The sequence below is a fragment of the Manis pentadactyla genome, chromosome 16 (genome assembly GCF_030020395.1).
Source record: "Manis pentadactyla isolate mManPen7 chromosome 16, mManPen7.hap1, whole genome shotgun sequence".
NCBI classification, from domain to species: Eukaryota; Metazoa; Chordata; class Mammalia; order Pholidota; family Manidae; genus Manis; species Manis pentadactyla.
In genome coordinates, this window is record NC_080034.1 from 56,444,402 (window position 1) to 56,471,192 (window position 26,791).

Consider the following 26,791-nt stretch of genomic DNA (forward strand, 5'->3'; position numbering starts at 1 on the left):
AATATTTCAGCCATACAAACTCTTCAAGAAGACCCCTGTAAGTGGATCTTATAAATGTTCTTGGTCTAGCCTCATTCTGGCAAGGGATGTATTACTTTTACCTCTCTCTTTCTGAACCCTGTAACCCACCTGCAGATTTATTCATTAATTTCATTAATTGACATATTATGCCTGAAGCTCTGTGCCCAAGTCTGGAGGCACTAGAGAAGACGAAAGTCCTCATATTAGCCTGGCCTACAGATAAAGAGATATAGACATTGTGTCTGCTTAAACAGGGCCAAGATCCAGGTCATCTCTAAGAGACCAAGGTAGTTCTAAAATTCTGAACTGCTTTATTTTAAGGCTTACCCTGGTCTAGGGTAACCATATGTCCCAGTTAGCCCCCAACAATGTGTGGTCCTCCTGTAGTTGCTAAGAGTGTGGCCACCAAGCCCATCGAAAATGTCCCAGTTTTAATAATAGATCATCTGACCACCCTTTCATGGCGCAGATCATCTAAGAGGGCAAGACCCAACCTTAAGGCAGCTCCTTCTTCATGACAGTCCTAGAGCAGATTTAGAACCCTAGCAAGTTCTGGTCTGAGGCAAACCTCAGATTTGGCAAACATGAAATTGCCCTGGTAGAAACTTCCAAGCAGACAAAGAATTCTTAAAAGTGTTTCCTCTTCTGCCAGGAGATGGGAGCATGAGTGAGGGGAATGTGGAGAGGCAGAGAGACCATGTCAAGGGCTGATAACACAGCAGGACAACAAAGATGCACAGACAGAAAGATCAGCATTAAACACCAAGGGGCATAGAGTCAGTGTGCTCTTACGGGGGCTGTAAGGAGGATGGTTTACCAAGCGGAGAGGAGTTTTGATACTTTTCAGGGCATGTACCAGTGAGACGATTTCATTTAAAACACTGAAATACTTTCATCCAGGTTGGTAAACAGTCACAGCAACAAGAAGCTTGAAGATTCCACTTGGCTGCCCATTCCTGCCCCAGACCACTGGGCCTCCCTACAATCCAACACCTGGAGGTTTCACATCTGGCTAAGCTGAGAGCCATCGAGAACCTGCCCTATGGCTCTGGCCCTGTCCACCCCAGCTGGTCAGTTCAGCACCCAGGCCATGCCAGTGGCAGCTTCTGGTTGTGAACTTTATGCCTGGATACTTCCACAGCAATTTAGGGTGGAGGCCTGGAATGACTCAGAATATGAAAGAGAAAAAAATAAGACACAGAAACACAAAAGACTCTAAACCAGCAAAACTTCATGTCGGGTTCCTGATGTGCTGCCTCAGAGCTGTGAGCAGCCTGTCCTGCTTGGGACCCATTGTTTCCATCAGTCAGTGTCCCCAAGGCCGAGGCCCTTCTCTTTTTCTCTTTTCATTGTTCAAGGACATGCGCCCAGGTCTTTCTCTGATCATTCCCCAGGCTTTGAGGCCATGCTGTGGCCCCCACCCTCCCAGGCACCACTACAATTTCTTCTTGTGCACAGACTTTTGCCAGCACTTGTTAGTAAAGTGCTCCACAGCACCAGAGTTGGAGGTAGGCCCTGAAAACTGTCATGTTTTCTCATCGTAAGGATGGTGTAGTCAACATATATTGTGCAACTGCAAATGTGCACCACTAGAGCTCAGGGGCACGTGAGGAACACTGATATTCCTGAGAGAATAATGCAAAAGTTAATTCCCTCATCGCTCACTGAGAGGGACATAATGTGCTGCCCCTCTGCTCGGGAACCACTTTAGGAGAAAGAGCCAGGGGTCCTGACTTCAGTATTGCTCCTTCTCTGATGGAAGAGTCTGCACAAGTCACTTACTCAGTCAACCCATCTATTTCCTCAGCTGTCTAATGGGTATAAAAACATGGCCCCAACATCTGAAAAATGGGGTCAAATGAGGAAAGGCATGTGAAGTGCTGTGGGAATCCAACTCACTACAAAGATGAGGGGCCATTGTTAAATCAAAAGGTCACGGAGCAGCGACACTCTCGTGCAGTAGATACATCCCGAGCGCCAGGCCCAGGATCCCAGGAACCGGGCATTCAGACGTGACAGAGAGCCCAAGAGGAAAGAATTCAGGAAGAGCATGGGCTTGAAAACAATGTTTGACATGGAGAACTGGGGCTTGAAAATCAGCATTTTCAAGACGTTAGACACATAAATAAAAAAAACACTCCTTTGTTCTGTAGAGTAAAGGAACTGACCAAAAGAATTTTCCTTCACTCTGATAATCTAAGGATTACTTGGCAACTAGACCCTAAAAAATAATAATAATGATGATGAAAATTTCCTAGTTATATTCTATGCCATCCTATAAAGTTCTTCACATGAGTCCATGAGATTTTCATGCCTTCTTACATCCTTTTTTTTCTTCCCCTACATTTCTTCCCTTCTATCCTGTGAGGAGGGGTCTGCCAATCATCTGTGAGGCTGGAAGGCAAAGCTTTTAGAACGAGTGATCTTGCCTTTTCCAACCCAGATCCCTCTATTAAGGTTTACTTGGGCATCTGTCTCCACTGACCCTCAGCTAGCTGCCTCTGGGTGAAATACCTGTATTCAAGGGCTCAGCTCTAGAGAAGCTACTGCTTGCTGTGTGATCTTAGGTAGGTCACTGCCCTCTCTGGACTTTGGCTTTTTCATTTGAAAAGATGAAATTAAGTGTACCAAGGATCTTTCTGAAAGAACTCTAGCTTAGTAGAATGCCCCTAAGTGTTTCAGAAAGCAGAGGCAGGATAAAAACCAGTGGTTTCCATCACATAAATAGCCAGTCCCTGGGGGAAAATGAAGTAGCCATTAGTAGGCTCCTCTTCAGCCACTGCTGGCCCAGGATCCTCCTGTCCTGAGGCCCTGAGATCAAAGAGTTGTCTGGCCTTTTATGTAAAGAGAGAAATCTGTTCTAATGACTTTTAGAAACCACACTTTTACTAGAAAAACAATAGGAAGTGTGACAGTTCATTCTATCAGTTCACCCCTCAAGCTGACATGGGCTTTGAATAGTATCAAATCTTTTCTCTACATCAAAAAATATTCATTTCTTGTGACTCTTCCAACTTCTTTTCTTGTTTCACTACAGAGCTGCATGCCTTTGAAAAGCTGTTTCATGCTTTTTACTTATCTTGTTGGTTAGTGAAGCAGCAAGCCTGGGCGGAAAGGATTTCAAGGTCCAAATAAAAAAAAAAAGAGAGAAAGAAAACGGAAATCTTCTCTCTTTTGCTGGCTGTGTTGTTCATTTACTCAGTGGCCTCTTCCCATCCCAACTCTCTCTTAAATGTATTAGACCTCTTGTCGTCCCAACGCAGACCTTCCCTCCTCTGTGTCACATCCTCAGGCCATCTCAGGCTCTTTCTGGGACTGTTAGAGCAATTCCCTCACTCGCTCATTTAACAGGTGAGGAAACTCACAATGCAGGGGGATTGAATGATTGCTCAGGATGTAACAGTGGCCAAGTTCAGGCTAAGCCCCTTGTCAGTGTGGGCCAAAGCTCACAGTCCCCCTGAGAACCACACACTGAGAGCCAGTTTGCTAGATAAAGTGAACTTTATAAGCAAAATTCCCCAAAGTCCCTGGACTATCCCTTAAAAAAAAAAAAGAAGTGGCAGATGAAAAACAATGCCAATTAAGATAGAAAGTCTCCCTGGGACATGGGCCATGCATACCTGAAGACTTATTTAACATCCTTCAGATGTGTCACTATTTGAGCAACAGCGATCACTGTGAGCTAATATTTGTTGAATGCCAGACATTCTTTTGGACATTATTATAATAGGGCGGTGAAGATTCCTGAAAGCTGATCAGGCTCTTACGGGCTTCTGTTGGTAACAACCATTCTCAATAAGTTTCTTCCCAGTGATTCGGCAAGGCCAGCCAAGGCCAAGTGGAGAGGAGGGTGGGGGTTTGATGCAAGTGACCTAGAGTCAGCGCTTGATTATCTCTACCTCCACGGGCAGGAGTCCAGTCCTGGGCTACCGTGAAGCAGCAAAGGTTCTCAGCGTTCCTTAATAAACGAAATTCTTAATCTGAGCAAATAAAAGGCCACTGGGGCCCCTAACTTGCTCTAGCAGGCCATTTTCTCTGACTCTGGTGTGGAACTGGGCATAATTAGGTGCCTTTTGGGGCAGAGCTTCCTTCAGCCCGTTGACATGGAGTGGCATCTCTCACCACACCGTCAGCTTAGGTTGCTGGATCCTCTCTAACAGTCTAAGCAAAGTGAATGGATGGAGTCCCTGGAGAGTTTTCAGGTGAAGGAGAAGCAGAAGGCTGCCATCCAGGGAAAGACAGAGGTATGAAAGCTGGGTTTTGTTTTATTTTTACCTTGATGCAATCTAAAGTCAACTTTAAAGACCTAGATCAATTTCTTTTTTTAATTAGCCCAGACTATTTTCCTTCCAATCATCACTTTTATAAGAAACCATTTTTAATCATTTCCTTCCATAATTCCTACCACTTTGGCCCAATTCTTAAGGAATTTCAGAAGTGACTCAAAATCAATAGAGGAGGGAAAAAATATTTATTTTCTAAAGTCATTACCTTGACAGGCAAAACAAAGCATCTTCTCAATTTCATTCAGAAATACGCTTTAAAAAAATACATAGACCAATATGGCCTGTCCAAACGTATATTTAACATGGTAAATATAAGGAATAAATTGTTTGAATATAAATATCTATAAAAAAATAAGTACATCAAAATTTAATCCAACCTCTTCCATTAGCCTGTTACATAAAGGAAAATAACTTTACTGCTTTAAAGCATAACCAAATATTGACTTTTCAACATCTTTCCTAAACAACCCTATACCACTGTGTTTCCAGAAGTCAAAGTGAGGGGGTAAATCTTAAATATGATTCAGTGATCTTTTTTCTTATGAACCAGAGCTAGTAGATTACCATGAAAATGTTATATCTACTACTGACACATTAGACTGGACTTCTTTGAGGCTAGGACTTAATATAGGGGCTTTGGGGGCAAGAGGGAGAAAAGCTTGGGAAGGCAATAATTAAAGGTGGGGAAATATTTCTGCCAGAGTGCAATATAGGTGAGGTAGACTCATACTCATGGAACACATCCTGATTTACAGTAGTAACAGTTTCTTTCAGTTTTGCATTTTGTGAATTAAAACAGTCCTTTTTTTTAGCTCAAGTGTTTGTCCTTCGAGTATGTTTTCAATTGGTGTATTCCTTAGGAAATCTTTGCCTGGACTTTGGAGTTTCTCCCTGAAGTGTGCTAGGCGCCTGTGTGAGACATAAACACTCCCTTCGGACCCTCTTCAGGAACTCCACCCACGTGTGGAATCTCCTAGAGTCCCTCTGGAGGAGGCCAGCCTAATTTAAAGGCCATTGTGTCTCTGCTTTCTCTGAAGGGGTCCATTGTCCCTCCAAACAAGGAGACAAAAGCAGTCACCACTGATGGAAGCAAATGAAGACAGGATGGGGGATCCTTAATGTCTTTTGGAACATTTCCAACAAGGACACTTGTCCTTTGCCTGGAACAAGAAATGGCCTAAGCAGGAAGATGCTTGTGCTCTGGTCTCAGCCACATGGAGATGGTTCAGAGTCAACCACAAGGCTCATGCTGGGGAGGAGATGTCTTCAGATAGGCCCTGACAACCTGAAATCAGTGTGTTCGGTTGTGGGTCACTTTCTTCTCTCTGTAGAACTCAGCTTTCAGCTTGGCAATATGAAAAGATGTCTTGATGCTGTTGCTGATGGTCTCCAACCTATTAAAACAAGACAAGAGAAAACAATGCGTTTAAAAAAAAAGTCATTCCTGGGCTAAAGAGACATCTAATATTAGAATCTGGTGCAAATAAATCTCGGTCTGGTTCCCGAACTTTCACCACCAACCACAGAAGCATGCTACCCTTTGCTAACCTCAAGTGAAAATAAAGTTTGTCCCTTATGCTCAGAACTGTGGGGAGAGGAAGGGCTGTATGGTCAGATCTGAAGGGAAGTGGGCATTTGATACATTTTTAAGGGTCAACTAGACATACTCTCTTTCTTTCTGTAGGCTCATCCCAAATACCACCACCTTGGGACTCTGTGGAGACACTAAGTCAGCACAGGATTCAAACAGTCATGGATGGCTTCTTTATCATGTAAGGAATTGAAGTTGATTTCATGGGAAAGAAATAGAAAGAGAGGAGGTATACAGATAGGCTCCAAGAAAATGTTCTATGGAAGTTAAAAGTACATATCTTTACAGGTTTAATGTTTTCTTTTTGCAGGAGAAAGAGGGAAGAATTGTAACATTTATTCAATAGTTTATGTAATAGAAACTGATAGAGGAGAATAATAACTTCAGTCAGTTCAGAAACTGTGGTCAATCTTGTGATCTGAGGGGGCATTGGCGGCCAGAGACGGTAAACATGGAAACTGCAGTGGCAAGTGGGAAGTTCCAGACAGCCGAGGACGTCTCACACGTCAGAACACTGATCATGCAATCCATTCTTGACATTCTATTTCTAGGAAAAGCTTCCATGGACCAGATAGGGAAATAGAAGACACGTGGCAGAGCCGGTGTCCTCCCTCCAGCCTGTGAATTTCCAGATGTTTAGGATTTGGAAGGGTGATCACTCTAGAGCTGCTCATAGCAACCCTATGGCTTTGCCTAATCCAGACCTGTCTCTGCCCCAGCCGACTAGAATACAAGAGAGCCTTTCAGAATGGCAGTGGCTCTCCACCAAATGCATTTCCTATGAAAAACAATTAAGTAAATCCCAAAAAACTGAGTGTTCTAACACTCACCAACCCTACCTAATGGCTTTGTTTTCCCTTTGGCCATTGGACAAGCTGCTACTTTTGAAGGACTTGATCTTACATGACACTTTGATTCAGAAAAGAAAAAGAAAAGAAAAAGACCTCTCCTGAAATGATTTTTCACTTCTCAGGGTAAGTGGTAAATATATTGACTCAGAGAGGCAAAGACTGGATATAACCAATAACAAAGGTGTCTCTAGGTATCTTTATTTTGGAAAATCTACCTTTAGACTGAGTAGCATGAGCTAACGATCACCTAAGTGTACAAAGAGTAGCGGGCTGCATTCAAGGCCTTCAAGAAAATATTTGAAAGGGATTCCTGCAATTTTTAATCTGTAGAATATGAATGCCTCTTTATTATTTTCTTCTAAGCCTTTTTTCCCACGAGGTGAGAATGACTGGGCAGCAGGCCACTGGCTCTGGGGATGGGGTCTAGCTGTCTTTGGGAGTCTCTTACCTTCTTATTTTTCTTCCTGCCCCTAGCTGCTGCTGAATACTCTTCTCTCCAAGCTTGGAAGAGTCTTTTCCTTTCTTCTGGTTACTCCAGCCTTTCTCCACACTGTCTTGCTCCCTGTTAAAACACACAGAAGGAAAAACATGTCAGCAATGGTACCTTCAGTTGCTCTCAATGTCTCTGTAGTGTCTCTTAAACAAGAAGGCAGCATCATAATGGGAAGGTCAGAAGGCCATAATACTGATGGAAAGCAAAGGTGTTTCTACTCACCTGAGCTCTTTTCCTGCTTGGCAAAAGTTCCAGCACTTCTTGTCTTTTTGGCTAGCACACTGGCATCTATTCCTGTGGTCTGTTGCCTTGGTAGGAAACAAATCCTTTAAGGATCGCTTGGACCTAGAAGGGCTTCCAAGTCCATATGGAACAATGTGCCTATTATCAAAAGAAAGAAACAGAAGATATTAATATAATTAATAGTCTCTTCAAAATGATGCAGTCCAGAGGGAAGTCTCATTCCACTGTGACACAAGAAGCTCACCACACACATTTGGACATTTTGGTAGTGAAACCTGAGAGTGCAGTGTGGCACAGTCAAGGTCCCATTAATGGCCCTGAGTGTATGTTCCCAACCAGGAGAAAATCAGCTTTTCTAATTCAAGGAAATTCCATTTCAACTCTTAACAAAGTTCAACTTTTTCTTGACACAAGCAGCATTGGGTTTTGTCCAACATGATGACATCTCTGCTTTAGTATCTGTTTCATGTTTTCTTTCTTTCTAACTTTCTGTTTGGTTAACAGCTTTTTTCAGGGAGTACTTCAATGCAACATGACTCACAAGATTTTGAAAACTTATGTCCAATTCAAGTCACATGATAATGTTCAAGGTGCTCCCTGAAGGAGTCCAGGGGGAGACATATTACCGCAGGCATGGGTCACAACTAGATTTGTCCATTGCCTGACATTTGGTGATATCACACGACTAAAGGACTCATTGCCAGAAGCTTTCCAGTAATTTCCAATGTGTCTATTTTGATTCTCACCCGAAAGGAATAAAGTCTTCGTCTTGGAAGTATCACCTTACTAAGTCTTAGGCTCATTGAGGTTTGTATTTGATTTGATTTGGTTTGGATTTTGGTCATCCCTCTCTATAGTGAGACACTGCAGGCACAATAAATGTGCTTTTGTTTATGACTGTTTCTGAGGTGAACTCATTGTTAGGGTGAGAGGGGGGAGGATCCCTTCTTCACTCTGGAGGCAGAAGAGAAATAAATCTACAGACTGTGTTTCTCTTGCTGTCTTGAAATGAGCTTTTCTCAAGGGAAAGCACCTAGGAGCCAGGGCATCCAGGTCCTCGGGCCAGCCCCGCCACAGACTCATTCCTGCCCAAGTGGTGTCAACAGTTTGGGTCACTTTTCCTTTAAGTAAAATGAAGGGATTATGGCTCTCTACAATCCCTTCTGCCTTTGACATCTCTACCGCCTACATATCATCTGGGCAACTTATTTCCTAAGCCCAGTCAAAACCCACTGAGGGAACGTCCCCGAGGCCCCCACTTAAGAGTTTTTCCTCCGAGATGTGTGGCAGACATCTGCTTGCCATCAGCTCTTTCCGTCTATCCTGTCAGGGGCAGTCTGAGCACCAGGACCTCAGAAGACCCTGTTGCTAAGAACCAAGCTGCCCTGTTATTCCCAGGAATGGAGGAGCATTGTCCCCACCCCTCCAAGCACTTCCACGTTATCAGACATGCTCCCTTCAGACTCCAAACCAGGAGCTTCCCCGAGTAACTAGAGTAACTTGGCTCCAGGTTCTGGTGAAGCCAGAGGTTAGCAGTAACTAGAGTCACGATGCCCTCTAGAGACTCACTCGGGAGTGTTGACCCAGATGATGTCGAGGTGACAGAAGTAGACACACTCTTTATCCATCAGGGAGGAGCAGGAACAGCGCTTGGTCCGGCGGGGCCGCCAGGGTGCACTGGGAGCCGGCCTCCCGCCTCCGCTATCCGCAGCTGCGCTCAGCTGGGCGCCCGACACGCCTGGGGAGAGACAGAGCCGGTCAGTGGGCGACGTGGCCTCGGAGGCCCAGAGGCCTTCCCGTAGCGCAGCGGTGATGCCAGATCAAGCAGAGCTGATAGAAGCAGACGAAGCATACAGCCTCCTTCAGCAAGAAACACAGAAGGAAAGAGAGCTCTGCATTTTCTTCCTTCCTTAACACGACTTCACCTTTACCCCACCCCTGGCTTATCCACCTTCAGAGATGAAACACGTGCAAAGGAAACCACCGCCTGAGAAGGGACTGACCGATGCCAGCTCCCGCGAAGCAGCCGCAAGGAAATGCTGCCTGTCAGAAAGGTGGCTTGACTTCTGCAGGGAACTTAGTAGGACGGCACAACCTACAGTGGCTGAAAATTAGCTGAGGACCAAAAACATTAAACTAAATAAATTCCACTGCCACTTCCTAGGTCCAGAGCCACTTCTCCGTGCAGGATGGCTTTCCTCAGGAGAGTGGGTACTTCCCATTTCACATCTTGCTTAGGGCAGGGAGGAGCCTAGATGATATACACCCCTTGAAATTAGGCAGAGGGCAAGAGCTTGGAGAGATGATTGGGGAGAAAGAAATCAACTGTATGACACTCATTCCAGGCAGTAAACGCACAGAAACCACTGAGCTAAGACGAAGCTGAGCAGCTGCTCAGAGGACCTCGCCAAGGTCCTGCGCAGTTTGATGTCAGAGTCCCCACAGCAGGATGGCATGTGTGGGACTCGCCGCCTCCCCCTTCCCCGCCGCGGCATCGCCTCTCTGACTGACAAGGTAGCCAGGCAGCTTATCTGCCCAATTTTGTACATTTCAAATGATCAGACACATTCCAGCGTTTTCATTCCCTTGACGCCCTTTCTCTTTAGTCAGGGTCATGAAGAGACAAGAAAAAGTGGGTTGACCCTAGCATGGGGAATCAGGCAGATGCACACATACTATCTAAATCCTTAAGCAGACAAGACTTATCCTAGCTCCCAGGACAGGTGGATGAAACTACGAATAGAGCTCACACTGTTTTGGGTGCCAACAACCTGCCAAAAGAAACCTAAAGTCAATAATGACAAATTTTAAAGAAAACCTCTGCTTCATCCTGAAACTGCCTGGGGACTTATTCAGCAGACTGTTCAGGGGATTTTACTGCTCACATATTGCTTGAATGACTTGAATAAAATTCCTTGACTTCAAGCTAAATGTTAAGTATTTTACACATTAACACATGATCAAAACAGTATCTGAATAAGATGTAAGTTCCTATGACCTACTTACTACCTGTATAAACATATATATTGCAAATACATGTTCGGCTAAATTATATCTTGTCTTTACTCTTCTTGAGTTATATTTTTAAAAGCCAAGGACATACATTATGTAATCATAATGATGATGTTATTTTAATGCTATAGCAACAATTGTGTTCAACAGAGGAATTTTTTTTTTCCACTAAAAACCTTCAGTAGCTTTGAGCAATAATTCCCAGCCACTTGATATTTGAGCTGCAGTAATGAAAGGAAAGAGGAAGAGAAAAGCAAGAAAAAACATTAAGGTGGCTAAGAAGGCATTAACATTCAGAGATTTACAAGTCATCGTGCCTACCTGTTTCTGGAGCTCCTTGCAAAGCCACAACCAGCAGAGAGAAAATCATGGGGAAATAATCCATTCTGGAAAAAAAAGGACTAAAATCCTCCTCAGCAAACTCAATCCGAAGAAAAAACGAAGAAAAGCAGCTTCGGTTCTCTCCAAGCGCTTCTGGCGATTCAGATCTCAAAGTGATCCTTCCGCCTAAGTGCTCTTTAAATTGGGAGAAAAAGAAGTCTCTGCCCGGAGAGACGGCAGGGGAGCGGCCTGAAGATGCACGCGGCGGCGGCGCGCGGGGACAGCAGCGGCGACCCTCTGCGCGCTCGCCCGGTGCGGATGCAGAAGCGCGTCTGACTTGGACAGCTCTCCGCTGGCTTTTTATATTGAACCCCTATAGAGTGGGGGTAAACAGCTCCAACTTTATTCCAGCCCCAGACAATGTTATTGTGTTATTAGTCACCAACAGGCAACGTGCTGCCGGAGATAAGGCCGGGCTCTAAAGGAAATCACTGCTAACTTCAGAGGCAGACGCCCGCCGTCTGGCAATTTGGAGGCAGGGCTAAGAAAAAGAAAATACCCATTTAGAGACCTTTGGTAAACCTGCCCGTGCTGTGCTTGAGCTGGCTTCCCCTTTGCAAGCTGCCAGCCCCAGAGTTCAGGAATCAGAAAAGGGACTCCAGCAAAGTCATACCATTGGTATGAGAAGTATGAGCTACAGTTTAAATAGATTGTATTGTTGTGTGGGGAGATTTTTTTTAAAAATTGTTGTTCGCTTCGTTTTCCTTTTATGTCGCTTCGATTTCTTAGCGTTGATTAAACAAGGGGACGCTCCCCCTCTTCCCTCCTCCCTACTCGGGGTCAAATGATTTTGGCAGAGGACCGTACTTTCCCCTTCCTTCAAGCCCCCTCCCCCAAGTCTTTCTTGAGCTCAAGCTCTTAGCGTCTCCAGTGAAAAAGACCGGTGAGGAAATGGCAAGGAAGGGAAATAAAAATAAAAACAAACTAGAACCCTTGCAGGCACACACCCAAGGCTCCTTCAAAATTACTGATTAGAAGTCCCTGTAAGCTTTTTCTGGGTCCACCCTTCTCCCCTTCCCTGAACACCCCGCGTTCAATAGCACCGATCTCAAGAACTAGCGAGAGACGAACGCCAGGGGGCGATGAAGAGCTAAGGGGCTGAGGCTTTAGGACAAAAAGCAAAAGCCGGTCCCAGGCAGGAGGAACGCGGCCTGAGACAGGAGTCAAGGGGCCGTAGAAAACGGCGCCTCCATAAGAAAGGGGGTGCCCCTCGGAAGATCCCACTTAACTCCTTGCACAGGGACACCTTTCCTGGGTCTCTTTTCCTTTGGCTTCTTCATTTTGGGCAAAGGGGGTCCCCGTACAGGGCTAGGGGGAGATGCAGTGAGGGTGGTACGGGGGGAGGAGGAAATGGCCCTGCTGAATAAGGGGATCATATGATACCTCACTTTTAATAATGTGTTTACATTTTCAAAGCAATTTCCTGTCTTTAACCTTGAAGTTCCCTCCGAGGTACCCACAGGGCAGCTACTGCGGAGGCTACATGCTGGAATGTGGAAAGCAAACTTCTTCCGAAGGCACTGGCTGTTCCAATTAGCCTCGTTTTTCTGGTGAGCAGGCTGAGGTCCCGGAACGCTCACGCCCCGCCAGAGCTGCCCCAGCGCGCGCAGACAGGCCTGCGGGATACAGTCTGAGCATCTTCCCGCTCAGGGAAGAGACGAGTCCACCATCAAAGAGAGCTTACTCCACTTTCTCGCCTTGTTTCACTCCAGTTTCCCCCAGCCCCCCATGCGTGCTGGTGGGGACCGGGAGGATTCCAACTGAGCCCATTTCCAACACTCCAGAGGATCCCGTGGAGCCATGTCCCGCTCCTCCTCGTTTACCCTGCGCCTCTAGAATCAAAGGGACACATTTTATCCCAACAGCCAAGCTTTGGGCCTGGGCACACTTGGCCCCTAGCCTTCCCTGACGGTCTCAGTTGGTGAGGCAGTAATGGTAGCAGTGTTCGGTCCGTAATGAGATCTGTCCCTTCCAAGTGCCACTCAGCCAGAGCTGGAGATGGGGAGAGGCAGGACCCCTCCCTCCCACACCCACACCCACACCCAGAGAGGCCTCCACCCAATCCCCATGGCCCTGTGCCTGAGCCCTCTGCCTCCTCCACGTGCTCACCTCAGCCCAGCCCCCGGGCGGGAGAGCACAGCGCCCCCAGGACTGGGCGGCACCAAGCAGGAAGCCGGCCCTGCCCACCTCAGCTCTGGCCAGGGTGTCCCCACCTCCACCCCTCAAAAGACCACAAGGGAGAGCAGAGGAGAGCCACGTCACTCACAGGATACAAGACCCCCTAGAGAGGGGAGGTAGCCTGAGAAATGTCTTGGCAGGGATCCCCCTGTCCCCCAAACACTTTATTTTTTTAACCCTGTGGCAGCTTTGACAAAGCACTGGCCACCGTCAGGACCAACCTGTCCTACGCTCCACACCAGAAACGAACGCCCCACCCTCCCAGTGTCTCCAGGCCCAGCCTGGGCTGCCCTCCAGCCAGGAAGCCCAGCCTGGCTCACCGCTGCCGCCCCCACCTTGGTGAGGCTACCCCTGCAGGTGCCAGCAGTGCCCAGCGATCAGGTGAACAAGTGAGGAAAATGAAACTGCCCACACACCTTCCGTCCTCCCCCCCTCTCCTGTGTATGTCACCCTTATGTGAATATACTTATACATACAAGACAGGCAGCCCCGCCTCCACCCCTCACCCAGGACCTAATAGGGCTCATTAAAGTAAAGGCACAGAGTTTCAGACCTGGGAGGGTCCCATATCTCCAAGTACAGTCTTGCCCCCACCTGGTTGAATCCCGAGCTTCCAAGATGTGCACGGGCGTGTGTGTGTGTGTGTGTGTGTGTGTGTGCGTGTGTGTGTGTGTATTTCCATTTCTCTTTCTTTGTGTGTGTTGGGGGACTGGAGGTATCCGCCTTCTCCATCTATTCCCCCATCCCCACCTCCTGGAGCTGTCCCTTGCCTCCTGTGGGAGGAAGGAGGAGCCCCTTTCAAGCCCAGGAAGGTAGCTCTAGCAATGCCAGGCAGCTGCCCTGAAGAAATTTTCTCAAGAAGCAAGAGGGGGAGGTAGAAAGAGCCCCAGCAAACCAGTTTTACAAGCTAGATGCCTCCGCCTCTCCTCCAATTAGACCATTGCTAGAGAGGGAGGCAGGAGGTGTGGGGATTAAAAGAACTGGGCAGAGCAATAAACGGGGAGATCCTGCCTCCCTGCCCGGTCCCTTGCCCCTCCAGGATCCAGCCGGGGAAAACTCTTTGCAGCCACAGTCCTCAGAGAGGGGAGGGGAAGGGAGGCAGAAAAGACAGAAGATGGCTTTTTCCCACTAGAATAGTTTGCTATTGCTGTTCTTGCTTTTGAATACTGGAAACTATTTGATAAAGCTAATTTTTAGCTATTTCTTTCTGTATCTCTTACTATGTATTAATAGATAGCTATAAATAAAACACCCCAAGCCCCAAATACAGATACCACATACACAGTAGCAAAGTGTACTGTTTTTAGCATTCTTCTGCTTTGCGCTTTCTCAACTTTTGCGTAATAAAATTTGCAACTTTGCCAAGCTAATAAATCTGGTGCTAGATATTGCATTTAGCTCAGCAATAAGAACAGCCGTTAGGTTGCTTGACAACAGCACAAGGAGTCATAGGTGGGGTGAAGCTATCCACGCCACTAGACCTAGTTCAATATGTTGTTGACTGTTTTGTGCTTTTATTTGCATAACACTGTCATGAAAGATTGTGCACCTCAAACATTACTCATGGCCCATCATGCACCTCCAGAGTCATGAACACAGCACAGCTTCTCCCCACAATCTAAAAGGTAATGGCTGATTCAGCCCAGGAAATAGGATGAAGCTCCAGAGAGATTCATCACATGCACTTTAAAAACATATAACATATGCAACTCAATTTCCTCAAGACTTTCATCCGTAAGACAGTAACAGGGAGCTAACATTTAGTTTAAAAGAATATTTCAATTCTTTAGCCCAGCATTCCCCAAACTTCATTCATCAACCTCTTCCACAATTTTGCAGTATTTATGTGCCATGTGTATACTTTTTACTGAATATTCTCCATTCACCTGACTTTTTTCTTTTAATTGAACAATTTTCAGGAAACATATTATCACTACCCTAAGCAATAATACACACGAAATCATGGTTTGTATAGTTAAATCATACATATATTTATATGGCTAAATGTACATGAAATCATAGTTTAATACACAGTAAAATAAAAGTAATTATTGTGTGCTCATTAAGCCATTAGAAATAAAAAAGTTTCAGCCATGTCCTATCACCTCATATACCAACACCAGCATGCTTACCACTCTTAGGAAACACAGTTCCTGCCACCGCAGTGTCTCATGCCTTATTATGTTAAGAATAATTCCTTGTTTAATTCCACTCTCTGACCTCTACTTTCAAGATCACCTCCAAATATTCTGCATCAAAACTCTTATATATGCACCTTAAAGAAACAGAAGTTCTGGCATCCAGAATCTAAAAAAAAACAAAGAGCTCATATCCAAGAAAGTTCCTAGCTGATATTTCTCCAAGGCTTGTCATTTCAGTGTTTTGACAGTTGTCCTTTATCTTATTTTTGACCCTCTATCTGAATTTAAATATCCTCTCTGAGGGTTTTCACTGACACATACAGGGAAGAGGAGAAAAATTGTAGTATTTCACACATCTGAGAGACCACAAAATGTGACAGCCAGTGGCTGCCTCCCCATCTTTTTCTCTTTAACTTTAATTCTATGTCATTCGTGACATGTGGAACTAAAAAGATTCTGACGCAGAGGTTAAAAAAGAAGAAAGCTTGAGGATAAGCGGAGTAGTCAAGTCACTTCATTGAACCTAATTCATGGAGTCATTCCCGACAAGCTTGCCTTCCACGTGTTCGAATGGAATGGCAAGAGGCACTCATTCTGGAGGGCAGGTGCCATGTCGGAACGATGGCTACTTTCCTGTTTTGTTAGGCAAGCTGCACGTGTATTATGTTCAGTAGGCTGACTCCGGCCGAGTGCTGGCAGAACCCTTTCCATGACTCCATTTCATTGCTGATTGTGCTTCTTTCTGGTTTTTTAGAATTTCTTGTAAATGGTTGTTACCAGGGATTGAGGGAGGGTGGGTGATGGACTAGGGACATTTAGACAAAAGGTACAAACTTCCTTTTGTTACAAAAATGCATAAGGTCTGAGGATGTAACATACAGCATGCTGTTCTAGTTGACAATACTGTATTATATACCTGAAAGTTGCTAAGAGAGTAGAACTTAAATGTTCCCACCACAAAAATGAAATGGCAATTACGTGATGTGCTGGAGGTGTTAGCAACTCTACAGTGGTGATTGTTTGCAATATATAAGCTTATCAGATCCACACACTGTACACCTTAAACTTAGATAATATTATATGTCATTATATCTTGAAAAAGTTGAAAAAAAGTTTCTTTTGCACTTCATATAAAATGGCACACACACAAAAAATAAGCCAAAGATCTTAGCTCTTTCTGACCTTTTGTATAATAAAAGGCATTTGATCTCCTGCTGAAATTTAGAGAGCTGCCCTGGGAGAGTAGCAAGAACAGGATTCATTTGAAATTCATTTTCATATTAGAAATAGGAAATGAGAAAGCTTTTATTATTCAGTTTCTCTAATTTCATGTGCATGTATGTTTTTGAGCCCCCACTGGGTGCCAGAAGTAATTCTAAGTACTTTGTGTAAAGGTAAGGTGGACTCTGTATCCACAAGTCAGTAGACTGTCATGTGATTAGTAAAAGCCACCAGGGGAAACACAACACTGGGGGTGGGGTGGGGGAGAAAAGGATAGTCATGGAGGCAGGGAAAGTTTAGGTCCCTACAAGGAAGCAAGGGCTATAATATTAGGTACTAAATGACTCAAGAAATAATCATGGAGTGAAAGAGGCTGGATGGAAGTTTTGAAGGATAACAGAAAGGTCTTTGAAGGTGAGAGGATTTAGTTGCTGTGGGCAAGGATCAGAAGTAGCCAAGAAGGGGCAGGGAACTTAAATGCGATGATTTCGTTATTGAATCTATAGTTTCAGTGGGACCAGATGGCTGATGAGGATGCAAGTTAAAGATGGTGTAGGTGACATTTATGGTTACTACAGCCCATGTCTCTGTAATATAGCAGTAGAATGTAGAGTGTCTGCAGTTTCATGCTGTGATTTCTGAAGACCTGAGGATGAACGTGGGACACTAAAAGGAAAAGCCCAGGAAGCACGAAGAACTCCTTCCTCTACTATAAGCTCAAACGATTTTGACAGCTCATTGTGTGAACTGAATTGCCATTAGAAGGTCTGGACTTAATTTGTATTAAAAATATTAAGTGAGTCAAAATTACTGCCTCAATTTGCAAATCTCCTTTTGGACTCATCCACTTGCAGGGAAAAAAATCCTTTCACTGTGGACTTTTAGGGAAGGTCTCTGACTTCTCACATTTCATCTTGTCTCCCTTCCAAGAGAAAAGATTTAATAGAAGGATTCCATTTTATTATTCTTATCTGTTGCCTACCTACAAGTCATTCAAACCTCCTTCTCTACAATTTGATGAAAGTGAAATCCCTTCAAATAATATTTTTCCCCAAATATGAGTATGTAGTGTAAAAGTAATATTTATTACTGGCTGTCATCATAGGAAAAAAATGGGGAAAAAATGGGTTACTTTTTCAAAGGGGCATTTGGATTCATTTAAATCTGCAAATTTAATTTCACAAGCTCCAGAATGCATTGAACGCTAAGGGTTTTGTTTTATTTGGCATTTGCACTTTTTTCCATTTGTTCTTTTGATGAAAAAAAAAAAAAAACCTTTGGAGTGGTTCCAAGAATAATTTTATGGAAATTGATGTCTTAAATTTTGTGTGTGTGTGAAGCTTAAAAACTCCTGCATACTTTTTGTTAACAGCATTAAACATTTATTGATTACTGTCATTCCCTATGTGTAGTTTGTACGGAAGACAGTGAGGTAAGTCAAAAAGCACTGGAGTTGTTTTCTTTCCAAAGTATGACTTACAAGAACAAAGAATGCAGAATGATAACACCATGTTTGTAACTACCTTAGGATGCTGATTTATTTTAGAGATACACGGGGAAATAGAGGGATGGGATAAAATGGAGGAACATAGCAGATATCTGCTTATGGCTGAATTTCATGCCTTTGAAGACTTTGGAGAAAGCAGTGTTGAAGACTCCCCTTGAAAGGAGGCACAGGGTTTGGGAGGTCAAGAGGGGAAGGAGAAGGGAGGACTGAGGGACAAGGAAGGATCACGCATGGAGCTGTGGCCCGGTTCCCAGACCTCCTGCTTCCTGGGATACAAGGGCAGCAGGCGAGCACGAGTTAGAGAATCAGAACACTGATGATGTTCATGTAAAGCGCATTATCTTGCTACAAAGTGGAAAAGATCTTGTGAACTGTGAAGTAGCTTGTTTAAAGACTGTTTTTCCAAAATTGTTTCAAGGGAGGGTAAACATTTTCTAGATAAAGCATTTTATAGCATTGTTTCTTTCTGGCTGTTCTTTCTCCCCCATCATCCATTCTATTTTTATACCTTATCTGGAAGAAACTATCTTTTTGGACTAATGACCAGGTCTTTGCCCCAATGTCCTCCCTTTGCCCAGTTCTCTCCCATATCCCTCCTCCTCCCAAGGAGCATTTTGCCATTTTATGATGACTTGGACCCAACAAAATGGGACAAAGAGCACAATTTCCAACATGCACAGAGATTTCCAACCATACACTCACTTTGTCTCTTTCCGTTAAAACCTTCTTCTGCATATGTAGGTAGAGATACGCATTGATTTTTACCTGCTTTCAAAGGATAACTGGATAAATCCAGGATGTTTTATTCCCAATTATGATTTTTAGTAGCTTTTGATCAAATCTATACTTACTTTATTCCATTAATTAAAGATGACATGACATTGATTCAAAACCCTAAATACAAAACATCACTGAAAAGTCGTGAATTCTCAGCAATGTTTCAAGGGCTTTGTTCCCTTTCAGGGAACACAGACTCTAAAAAGGGCGACCACTTTTGGAGAAGCCACTACCCACTAACTTAAAAGCAGAAGAAAAAGAACACATTAGAAAAGCAAAACTTCACTAGGAAAAGTGACCCAGTCTGTAATTTTGCCAGAATGCCAAATTATGAGAATACTCAATGCTTAAGAAAGTGAAACACTTAGTGATGGCATGGTCCAAATATAAGTTATACAACTCCGCAGGACTTGGTGTCAATTAATAAAACAATCCCTCATTCAGGCACAAGAGACTTAGCCTTTCTTCAACCAAGTACTCTGTGTGTAAAATGAGAAAATATCATTTACTGATCTTCAGATGCCTAATGCAAGTGCTTAATTGAGTCTGTCCATCAGGAGACAGCTGTATCGATTGGAAAAGTTTAATAGGTATACAGAAATTCATGTGCAATTCTTTTTAAGTCAAGATCCAGAAAAAGAGCAAAGAGCAAGTATCACCAAGTGCAGAATGTGAAAGAAGTGCAAAGAAGGAAAGAGGAAAAATTGCTTTGTATGAGCCCTATTCCTGGAAGTTGAGTGGAAAAAAACACTTAATATCAAAATCATGAGTAATGGTAGAGATCCTCAACTTGAAAAGAAAAAAAAAAAAACACCAAATGCAAGGGACAGGATACCCAGATGTCTGAAAGAAGAAAGATTACATCATTGGAATGAAGATATGGTTCTGAAACTGAAACTGAGCATGTGCGACCTTCCTAATTCTAGCTGAAAATGCAGCACTCAAGCGATGAAGTGGGCAGTGGAGAAGAAAGGAGTTTATAAATATTTAAAAGAGAAAACAATTACCTGAGGAAAAAACCTGTTTCATATTAATTGTCTATAATTATTTCTTTATCTGGGATGAAATTTGTAATAGAAATTTTCTGTTGGGCCATACAGAGGCTAAACCAACCATGTATAAGGCAAACCACTAAAATGTCTTCAGGGAGAAGAGAGAGAAGGAAGAATTTCAATTTTCCAATTTACGACAGTGTTAGGAGGAAACAGTCAAATAGGATTCAATATGACAGTGTATATAAAAGGGCATTATGGAGCATGAAGTTATTATTAATAACAACAGAATATACTATTAAGGAGATTAAGTTATCATAGAATACACAGGAAGAAAGTTTCCCTCCTGGTCTTATATTTTTATATTAGTAAGTGTCACATCAATACTTAAAAAGCAGAGTTGGTGCAGATCATCTTCATTGAGAATGTAGTTTTAAAGACCCTTTTGTTCTGCATACTTTTGCAAGCTTCAGCTCATGCTAGAAACTAGCCTTTCTTTTCTTTCCTTCTATGGCAGAATTGTTTTTTCACAGATAGATTAAAGCCATCTTTACATCTGTACTTGGTTATATTTCCCTCCTTACAGTTTTTATGTACGTTTTTACAAGCTGCTCTAATAAGACTTCTGCCTGTGTAGTTATACAGATTTCTATCTTTTTTGCTCTTTATCAAAACTGTTTTTGATTGGATTCCTTATAGTTATGCTCTTTTGAGTCATATTTTTAGCTTCCCATTTCCTTTTGAACATTCTCACTTTTAACCATCTCTGGAGATTAATACCTAATTCTTACTGTAAAGTTTGTTATCGACCTTCTAGGAATCTGTGGCATCTGCCTGCCTTCATTCTAGATTTTCCTTTCACTGTTGAACAGAACACTAGGTCATAGTTTCACTTAGGGTTCTTATCATTTTCGTCAGAATCTCTGCCTCAGTTCTAATTTTCCTGATGACCTGTTTCTGAGAAATGCTTGTGCAAGAAAATACATTGCAAAGTGAGCATGTATGAAGGCTGATAAGAGGAAATCTGTTCTCAGACACCCTGATTTACCTAAATTTTCCCTAAATCAGCCTTGTCCTGATCTCTCTGACCCCTGACCTTCCAGCTTCCCATTTGAGTCAGTGCTCTCTTTAGCGGGCATCCTGGCTTACAGCCTCCATCCTGACACCTGGGCTTCTGGTTCCTGGCTCATGTCTGCCTTGCAGGCCCAGCCTCCCCACCTCACCCTGACCACCTAACTGCACTGATCTGGGCAGCTTTGAGAGGACTCAGATCTCAGCACCTCCCCACCTCTTTTCCTAGAGGTCACATTTTTAGGGCACACCTTCCTCTTTGCCTCTGGTGCCAATGTGTAATACTGAAAAGGGCACAGAGCCTGAACTATAAATTGAATTTGCACTGCTGAGAAAAAAGGCACAATTCTTGTCTCCTTAGTGAGATAGTCGGAGAGAGAGTCAAACAAGTAAACAGATCATCAATAAAGAAAAACTGGCAGGCTCTGCTAAGAGCCATGCAAGCAGGGACTATGATGATGGTTTTATGATTACTAAATTGGGAGTTTAGCTGTAGGTACCGCCAGAGAAGGGGGGAGAAATAAAGCATAATAATTCCAATTGGAAGACACCATTCCTTCCAAAAAATAGGCCAAGTACTAAACTTTATAAAGGACTCAAGAAGGCAAGCTGGCTTTTGCAAGAGGTTTTAGATGAAGAATTTAAAGGAAAAGTAAATGAATTGTATGTACGCTAAATAAAAAGTAAATATATGGTCTTTGTGACATATATGAAAAAGGTAACTATGGCAGTGACTGCCTTAAGAAGGAAAGTGGCCAGGCGTGAGGGGTAAAAGACCCTTGAAGACTCCCAGGAGCAGCCCCACTAGGGCTGTGGCAAGGACACACACCAGCCGGACTGCAGCATCTCCTGGAGGGGACCCAATTCAAGAAAAGGAAAGGAAATGGCCAGCTGCCCAGTGGCCTGAGGAAAGCAGAGATAGCTGAGAACTGATGTGGATTGCTGAGTGTTAATCTGGAGAAAATATTGCATGAGCTTCCCTTGGCAATTGTAAATCATAAGGGTTGCCAGCAAACTTTGTGAACTGTAAGTCATCAAGGTTAACTGTACCAATGATAAGTATTTGGAGGATAATTGGATCTGAGCTGGAGTCTTCTGCTTCTCCTCCTAGTTGCTTTCTAGCTGGTTCTTAGTGGAGAGAAATAAGGAAATACAATTTAAATCAGTTAATTTTCTAACTCACTAAGGGTTCCAGTAAAAGATTTCATACAGAGGAAATTAAATGAACAACCTGAGTTACAGTAAGGGAATAATTTGAATTTTAATTCATAATCAAGACCCAGTCCCTGATCTCTCATTATTCCACATAATCAAGAGTCAAAAAATAAAAATAAAAATCATGTGTCTGTCTCCCAAATGCTGCCTTGATAACAGAGGGGCCGTGGAGCAGTGGGCAGAGCACCGCGCCTAGGACTACAGGAAGTCCCAACCCTACCACTTTCCAGACTCCACCACCTCGGCTGGAAAAGGTAGGTGGCAATCCCAACCTGGAGGCCCTGGACATGTGTCACACCTTTGTCATCTGAGGTCTTCAACCTCTTGGGCTGAACCACCTCTTTCAGAGGCACCTCTTTCTCTGCCAACTCCTGAATATGGGCATCTCCCAGGGTTCTGCCCCTGGTCTTTTCCTATTCACCCCCAGCAGGTGCCTACTGGGTAATTCTATTCACTTTATGGTCCTCAGGACTTCTGCGAACTGACCCCTCCCAAATGTGTTTCTTACTAATTATGTAACCTTGGGCAAGCTGCTTGTCCTTTTTAGAATCCACTTCCTCATCTGTAAAATGTCAAAAGAGCAGTACTTACACCACTCTACTGTCATAAGTACTAAATGAGTTCATATAGGTACCACATGCCGAATAATACCTGGCACAGAGTGTGTGCCCAATAAATGTTAGCTATTGTTTTATCCTCTAAGTTGCCCAAGCCAGCATACCAAGTCGTCCTTGGCCCCTGTGTCTCTTCCACCCAATTGCATCAACTGTGTCAATTCTATCCCCTGGTAGCATATGCCCTTGTTGGATTGCTCAACAACCTCATGACTGGTCTCCTGTCTCCAGTCTCACTTTCTCCATAATCCACTTACCACATTAGCAAGACAATGAACTTAAATCATCATGTTTATAACTTGCTAGATCTTCCAATAAAAATTTCCATGGGCGAAAATGAGACTAACAAGCAGCCTGGTAATCAGGAGATCATATGTACTCCTATTTACAGCAAGGCCCCTGGCCCTGATTCCTTATCATGCCAGATAGTCCAAAGTCCAACAAGCAAATAAAAATAATCAGGTCTTTATTCATAATGCTGACAGATTTATTTTTATAAAACGCCAAGATAATTCTATTTTTCCCCACAGTCATCAGGATGAATCTAAATTCTTTAAAATAGTGTTGCCCCCAAGCCAGACGTCTTTGAACGGTGTCCCTGAACTTGTCAGGCTCTCCCTTGCCTCTGGCAGCGTCCTGTGGGCTTTCCATCTGCCTGCAGTTAAGTCGTCCCTATGCCTCTGCATTGGTGATTCAAAATCCAAGGTGGATGTCTCCTCCTTGGGGAGTCATCCCTAAAACCCCTTCACATACGTCTTTACGGAGCCCTGTACTAATGCTCATCACCCTTCAGCTAAGATTAAGCATTGTGCCCCTCCTAAGCGCTCCTGCATAATAATCCTGCTCAGCCTGCTTGTGTAACATTACGTCCAATTATAATCACTGTGTTCTCCTGCCTCACCTTCTAAACTGCAAATTCCTTGGCGTAAAGGAATGCACTTCAGTCATCTTTGTTTCCCAACTTTTGCACACTAACTTATTTTTGGAAGGCATTTTAAATATATTTTTAAATACAAATTGAATTCATAGCGAATGTAAGTTTCCAAGCACAGTGCCTGTACTTAGAGTCACATAGTTCCTTTCTCTTTCCACATTTAGAAAATGCCGGCTAGATAAAAATCTCCATCCTAGACATTGCCCTGAAACTACCAGCATCTCGGTGTAAACAAGAGCAGTCTCTGTGTGTTAAGATTCTTTTCCACTTTTGTTCATATACACAGGTGCACGACACACCAAGCACGAACCAAACATGCAAACTGAGCCCCCCTCACTCCAAGGGCTCCCTTTGCACTGTGACCAGCTAATTAAGATGGGACATTTGGATGCAGGGCCTCTGCCCTTTAAATGTCCCTTCTAACTTTCCTAAAAATAGTGCTTATTTAGCCTACCTGAAAGGGTTTGCCCTGGATCCTGGTATGAAGAAAGCAAGAAATTTTATATTTATGTGATGAGTTATCATCTTTATGGTCAAGTCCAAAGGTTGGGGGAACAAGGGAATTTTGGTCTCAGTGGAGAAGAAAAATATAAACTGAAGATTTGCTGTATCCATTGAAAGTTGTCTCTTTCAATCAGGATTATATAACAAAAGAAATATGAGTAACCAGGCCAACTCTCTCTCTTCAAGAATTCATGCCAAGACTCCTTCCCATCCTCTCCTGCCTCTTGAGTGAGAAGTGACTTCAGGGCCAAAAATGATTCATCAAGATAGGACTTTCTGTCTGTCAATGTGACTCAGGAGGAGGATGTGTGCAAGGGAAGGAACTGAGGTGCCAGCAGCAAGCAGACAAGTGAGGGGTTGGGGGCCCAATAGCCCATGTATGAGCAAGAGCTGTGTGGGGCACCCACATATAACACTGCATATACTCTTGAGATAGAAGTGTTTGAGATGGCATGGTGTCCTGGCATAAGACTAAACCTTCAGATCCTGAAGGGTATCAACTAGGAACTTTCCTAGTTCACATCATGCATCTTTGGGGATATATATACCAGCAGAAAAAAGAAAAACTTCCCCAAATTTTCTAGCAGCCAGGACCCAGTCCTCCCACCAAAGAACCAGAATTATTCTCTAAACCCAAAGTAAACACAAACAATTGAGAGTGAAGTTTGAAGACCTGGGTCAAATGCCAGCTCTGACACTCACTGGCTGTTTACCTTGGTCAGTTAGGCTCTCTGAGCCTCAGTTTCCCCGTGGGCCAATGGGACATCTGAGTAGCTCTAATAAAAGTCAAATGAGACAAAGATTAAAGCAGCTCACACAGTGTCTGGCTCAGAGTAGGTGTGTAAATGATTTTAGTTCTTTTTACATAGAGTCTGTTATGGACCAGGCAGAGTTTTAGATGCTGGTGATACAGTTGTGAACAACACAGTCCCTGGTCTCAGGTCCTTAAATTCTATGTGTGGGGAGAAACATGTGACATAATAATTCAGGCTGAAATGAAATCAAAATTTTGCAAATAAATTGCCACTGTTCCCATCAGGAAGCTTCTTTTACTGGGAGCTTCCCATGTTTTATTAAATTTATGCGATGTGTTTAGATTACATCACAGGGCTCTGTACTAATATGAAACCAATTTACTCTTGTATTCACTTGCTCTCCATTGTATTCTTTGCCACAAATTCAAAGAGCCTTTAATCAAAAAATACTTAAGTTGCTAGCTGGTTCATAGTCCTTCAAATTTTCTAATGAAAATCTGTATCTAAATGCAATCCATTAGAATTAGTTGCATCTCAAACTTCAATTGTAGCTGGCCCAATACATCCTATGGGGAGTACTGTACATGTTTATCATTCATTGGACAAAATATAATTCATTTAACACATTGAAAAGTCACCAAATACCTGCCTCTAAGAGCAGAAGTTAATTTTTTAAATAACAGTGAAGACTAATTGAAGGTAACATGAAATTTCATCCAGAAGAATAGAAGCTAAGTACAACACATTCATAAAAAGAATGTTTGCTCTTTATTTGGTGCCTTACCCCTAGCCCCTCAGTGGTAGTTTTTAAGAGACTGCTCCTTCATTGTATGACCACTTCACACTTCCCATTAAAAGTGATGGCTCTTTTTGTTCCCTTCTCCATATTGAAGATTGTCTTCATAGCTCCAATTCTCTAGTATCCTAGACAGAAAAAGCACTTACTGAAATTCAATGCTAGCACAAGAAAATCACTTGAACCATAAGTTCACTAAAGTCATTCCTATGGTCTGATGAATAGGGTGCTAACTCAGCTCCCTGAAATTTGTAGCTTTCTAAGTCACTGTTACAACCAGTAACTGTGCAGGTAAGCCATGACTTTAAAACATACTGTCCTGCCTACAGTTCTAGTTGCATCTCTCTCCACTGTTTGTTTAAACACATCCCTACAAAAGAAAAAAATGTATTGCTAAATTTGCTGTCATCCTAGATCTTTACTTTTTTATATATTTATATATTTTTATCTACTATATGTAAATTATCCAGATGATTCATAATATGCATGTATTAATTTACATTATTAGAATGAAAACATATTTAAGTTCAGAGAGAGACACTGGGTTTCCTCCCTTGCCTTGCTGCCCCACCACTGAGAAAAGACTAAGATTCAGAATTACTTTTTTATACCCAGCCATAAAACCCACCTATAGTTCCAGATTGAGTCATGCCCTTCCATCTCAGAAACTTTTCCCATTCCACCTCTCACACAATTTGCCCTACCTACCTTTTCTCTTAAGACTTGGCTTAGACATCCCTTTTCTAGGGAGACCTCCTCTGACTCCCTCCTTCTCCCCTAGCAACAGGCAAGCTGTTCTCTGCCCCATGCTGCCAGTGGTGTCACCTTAGCACTGGTGACACAGTAGTATATTTAACACATGTCAGTGCTCATCACTAGACTTGGAGATCCTTGGGAGGCTGGGCCATGGCTTTCATGCCTAGATCCCCATTAAATAAATGAGCTCAATTCAAAGACATTTAATAACATCTGGAATCATATCACTTCCATTACATTCTTCCCTGCTTCCCCTCTCTACACCCTTTCCCCTCTCCCCAAACTCCCTTTGGCCACCACTAACATTCAATTTAGAGCTTTGGGGGTATCTTTTCCAATTATTTTCTCTTTCAGTGCTATCTTTGGCACACATTCCATAAAAAGCACAACTCAATAATTATTAGCTCCCTTTTTGTCCTTGATGCTTGTTCTGAATTATTTTGCATGTATAA

The 26,791-nt window shown here is 43.3% G+C and overlaps 1 protein-coding gene across 1 annotated transcript; it reads right to left on the reverse strand.

The window, feature by feature from the left end:
* Nucleotides 1-4,474: 4,474 nt before the first annotated feature.
* On the reverse strand, nt 4,475-11,475 carry EDN1 (endothelin 1). The gene is made up of 5 exons (XM_036876652.2): nt 10,819-11,475; nt 9,055-9,223; nt 7,465-7,623; nt 7,198-7,311; nt 4,475-5,701 (listed from the first exon to the last, which is right to left on the reverse strand). Exons 1-5 carry the CDS (start codon nt 10,880-10,882, stop codon nt 5,599-5,601), a joined length of 609 nt encoding a protein of 202 aa, XP_036732547.2. The 5' UTR covers nt 10,883-11,475; the 3' UTR covers nt 4,475-5,598.
* Between the last annotated feature and the right edge of the window lie 15,316 nt (nt 11,476-26,791).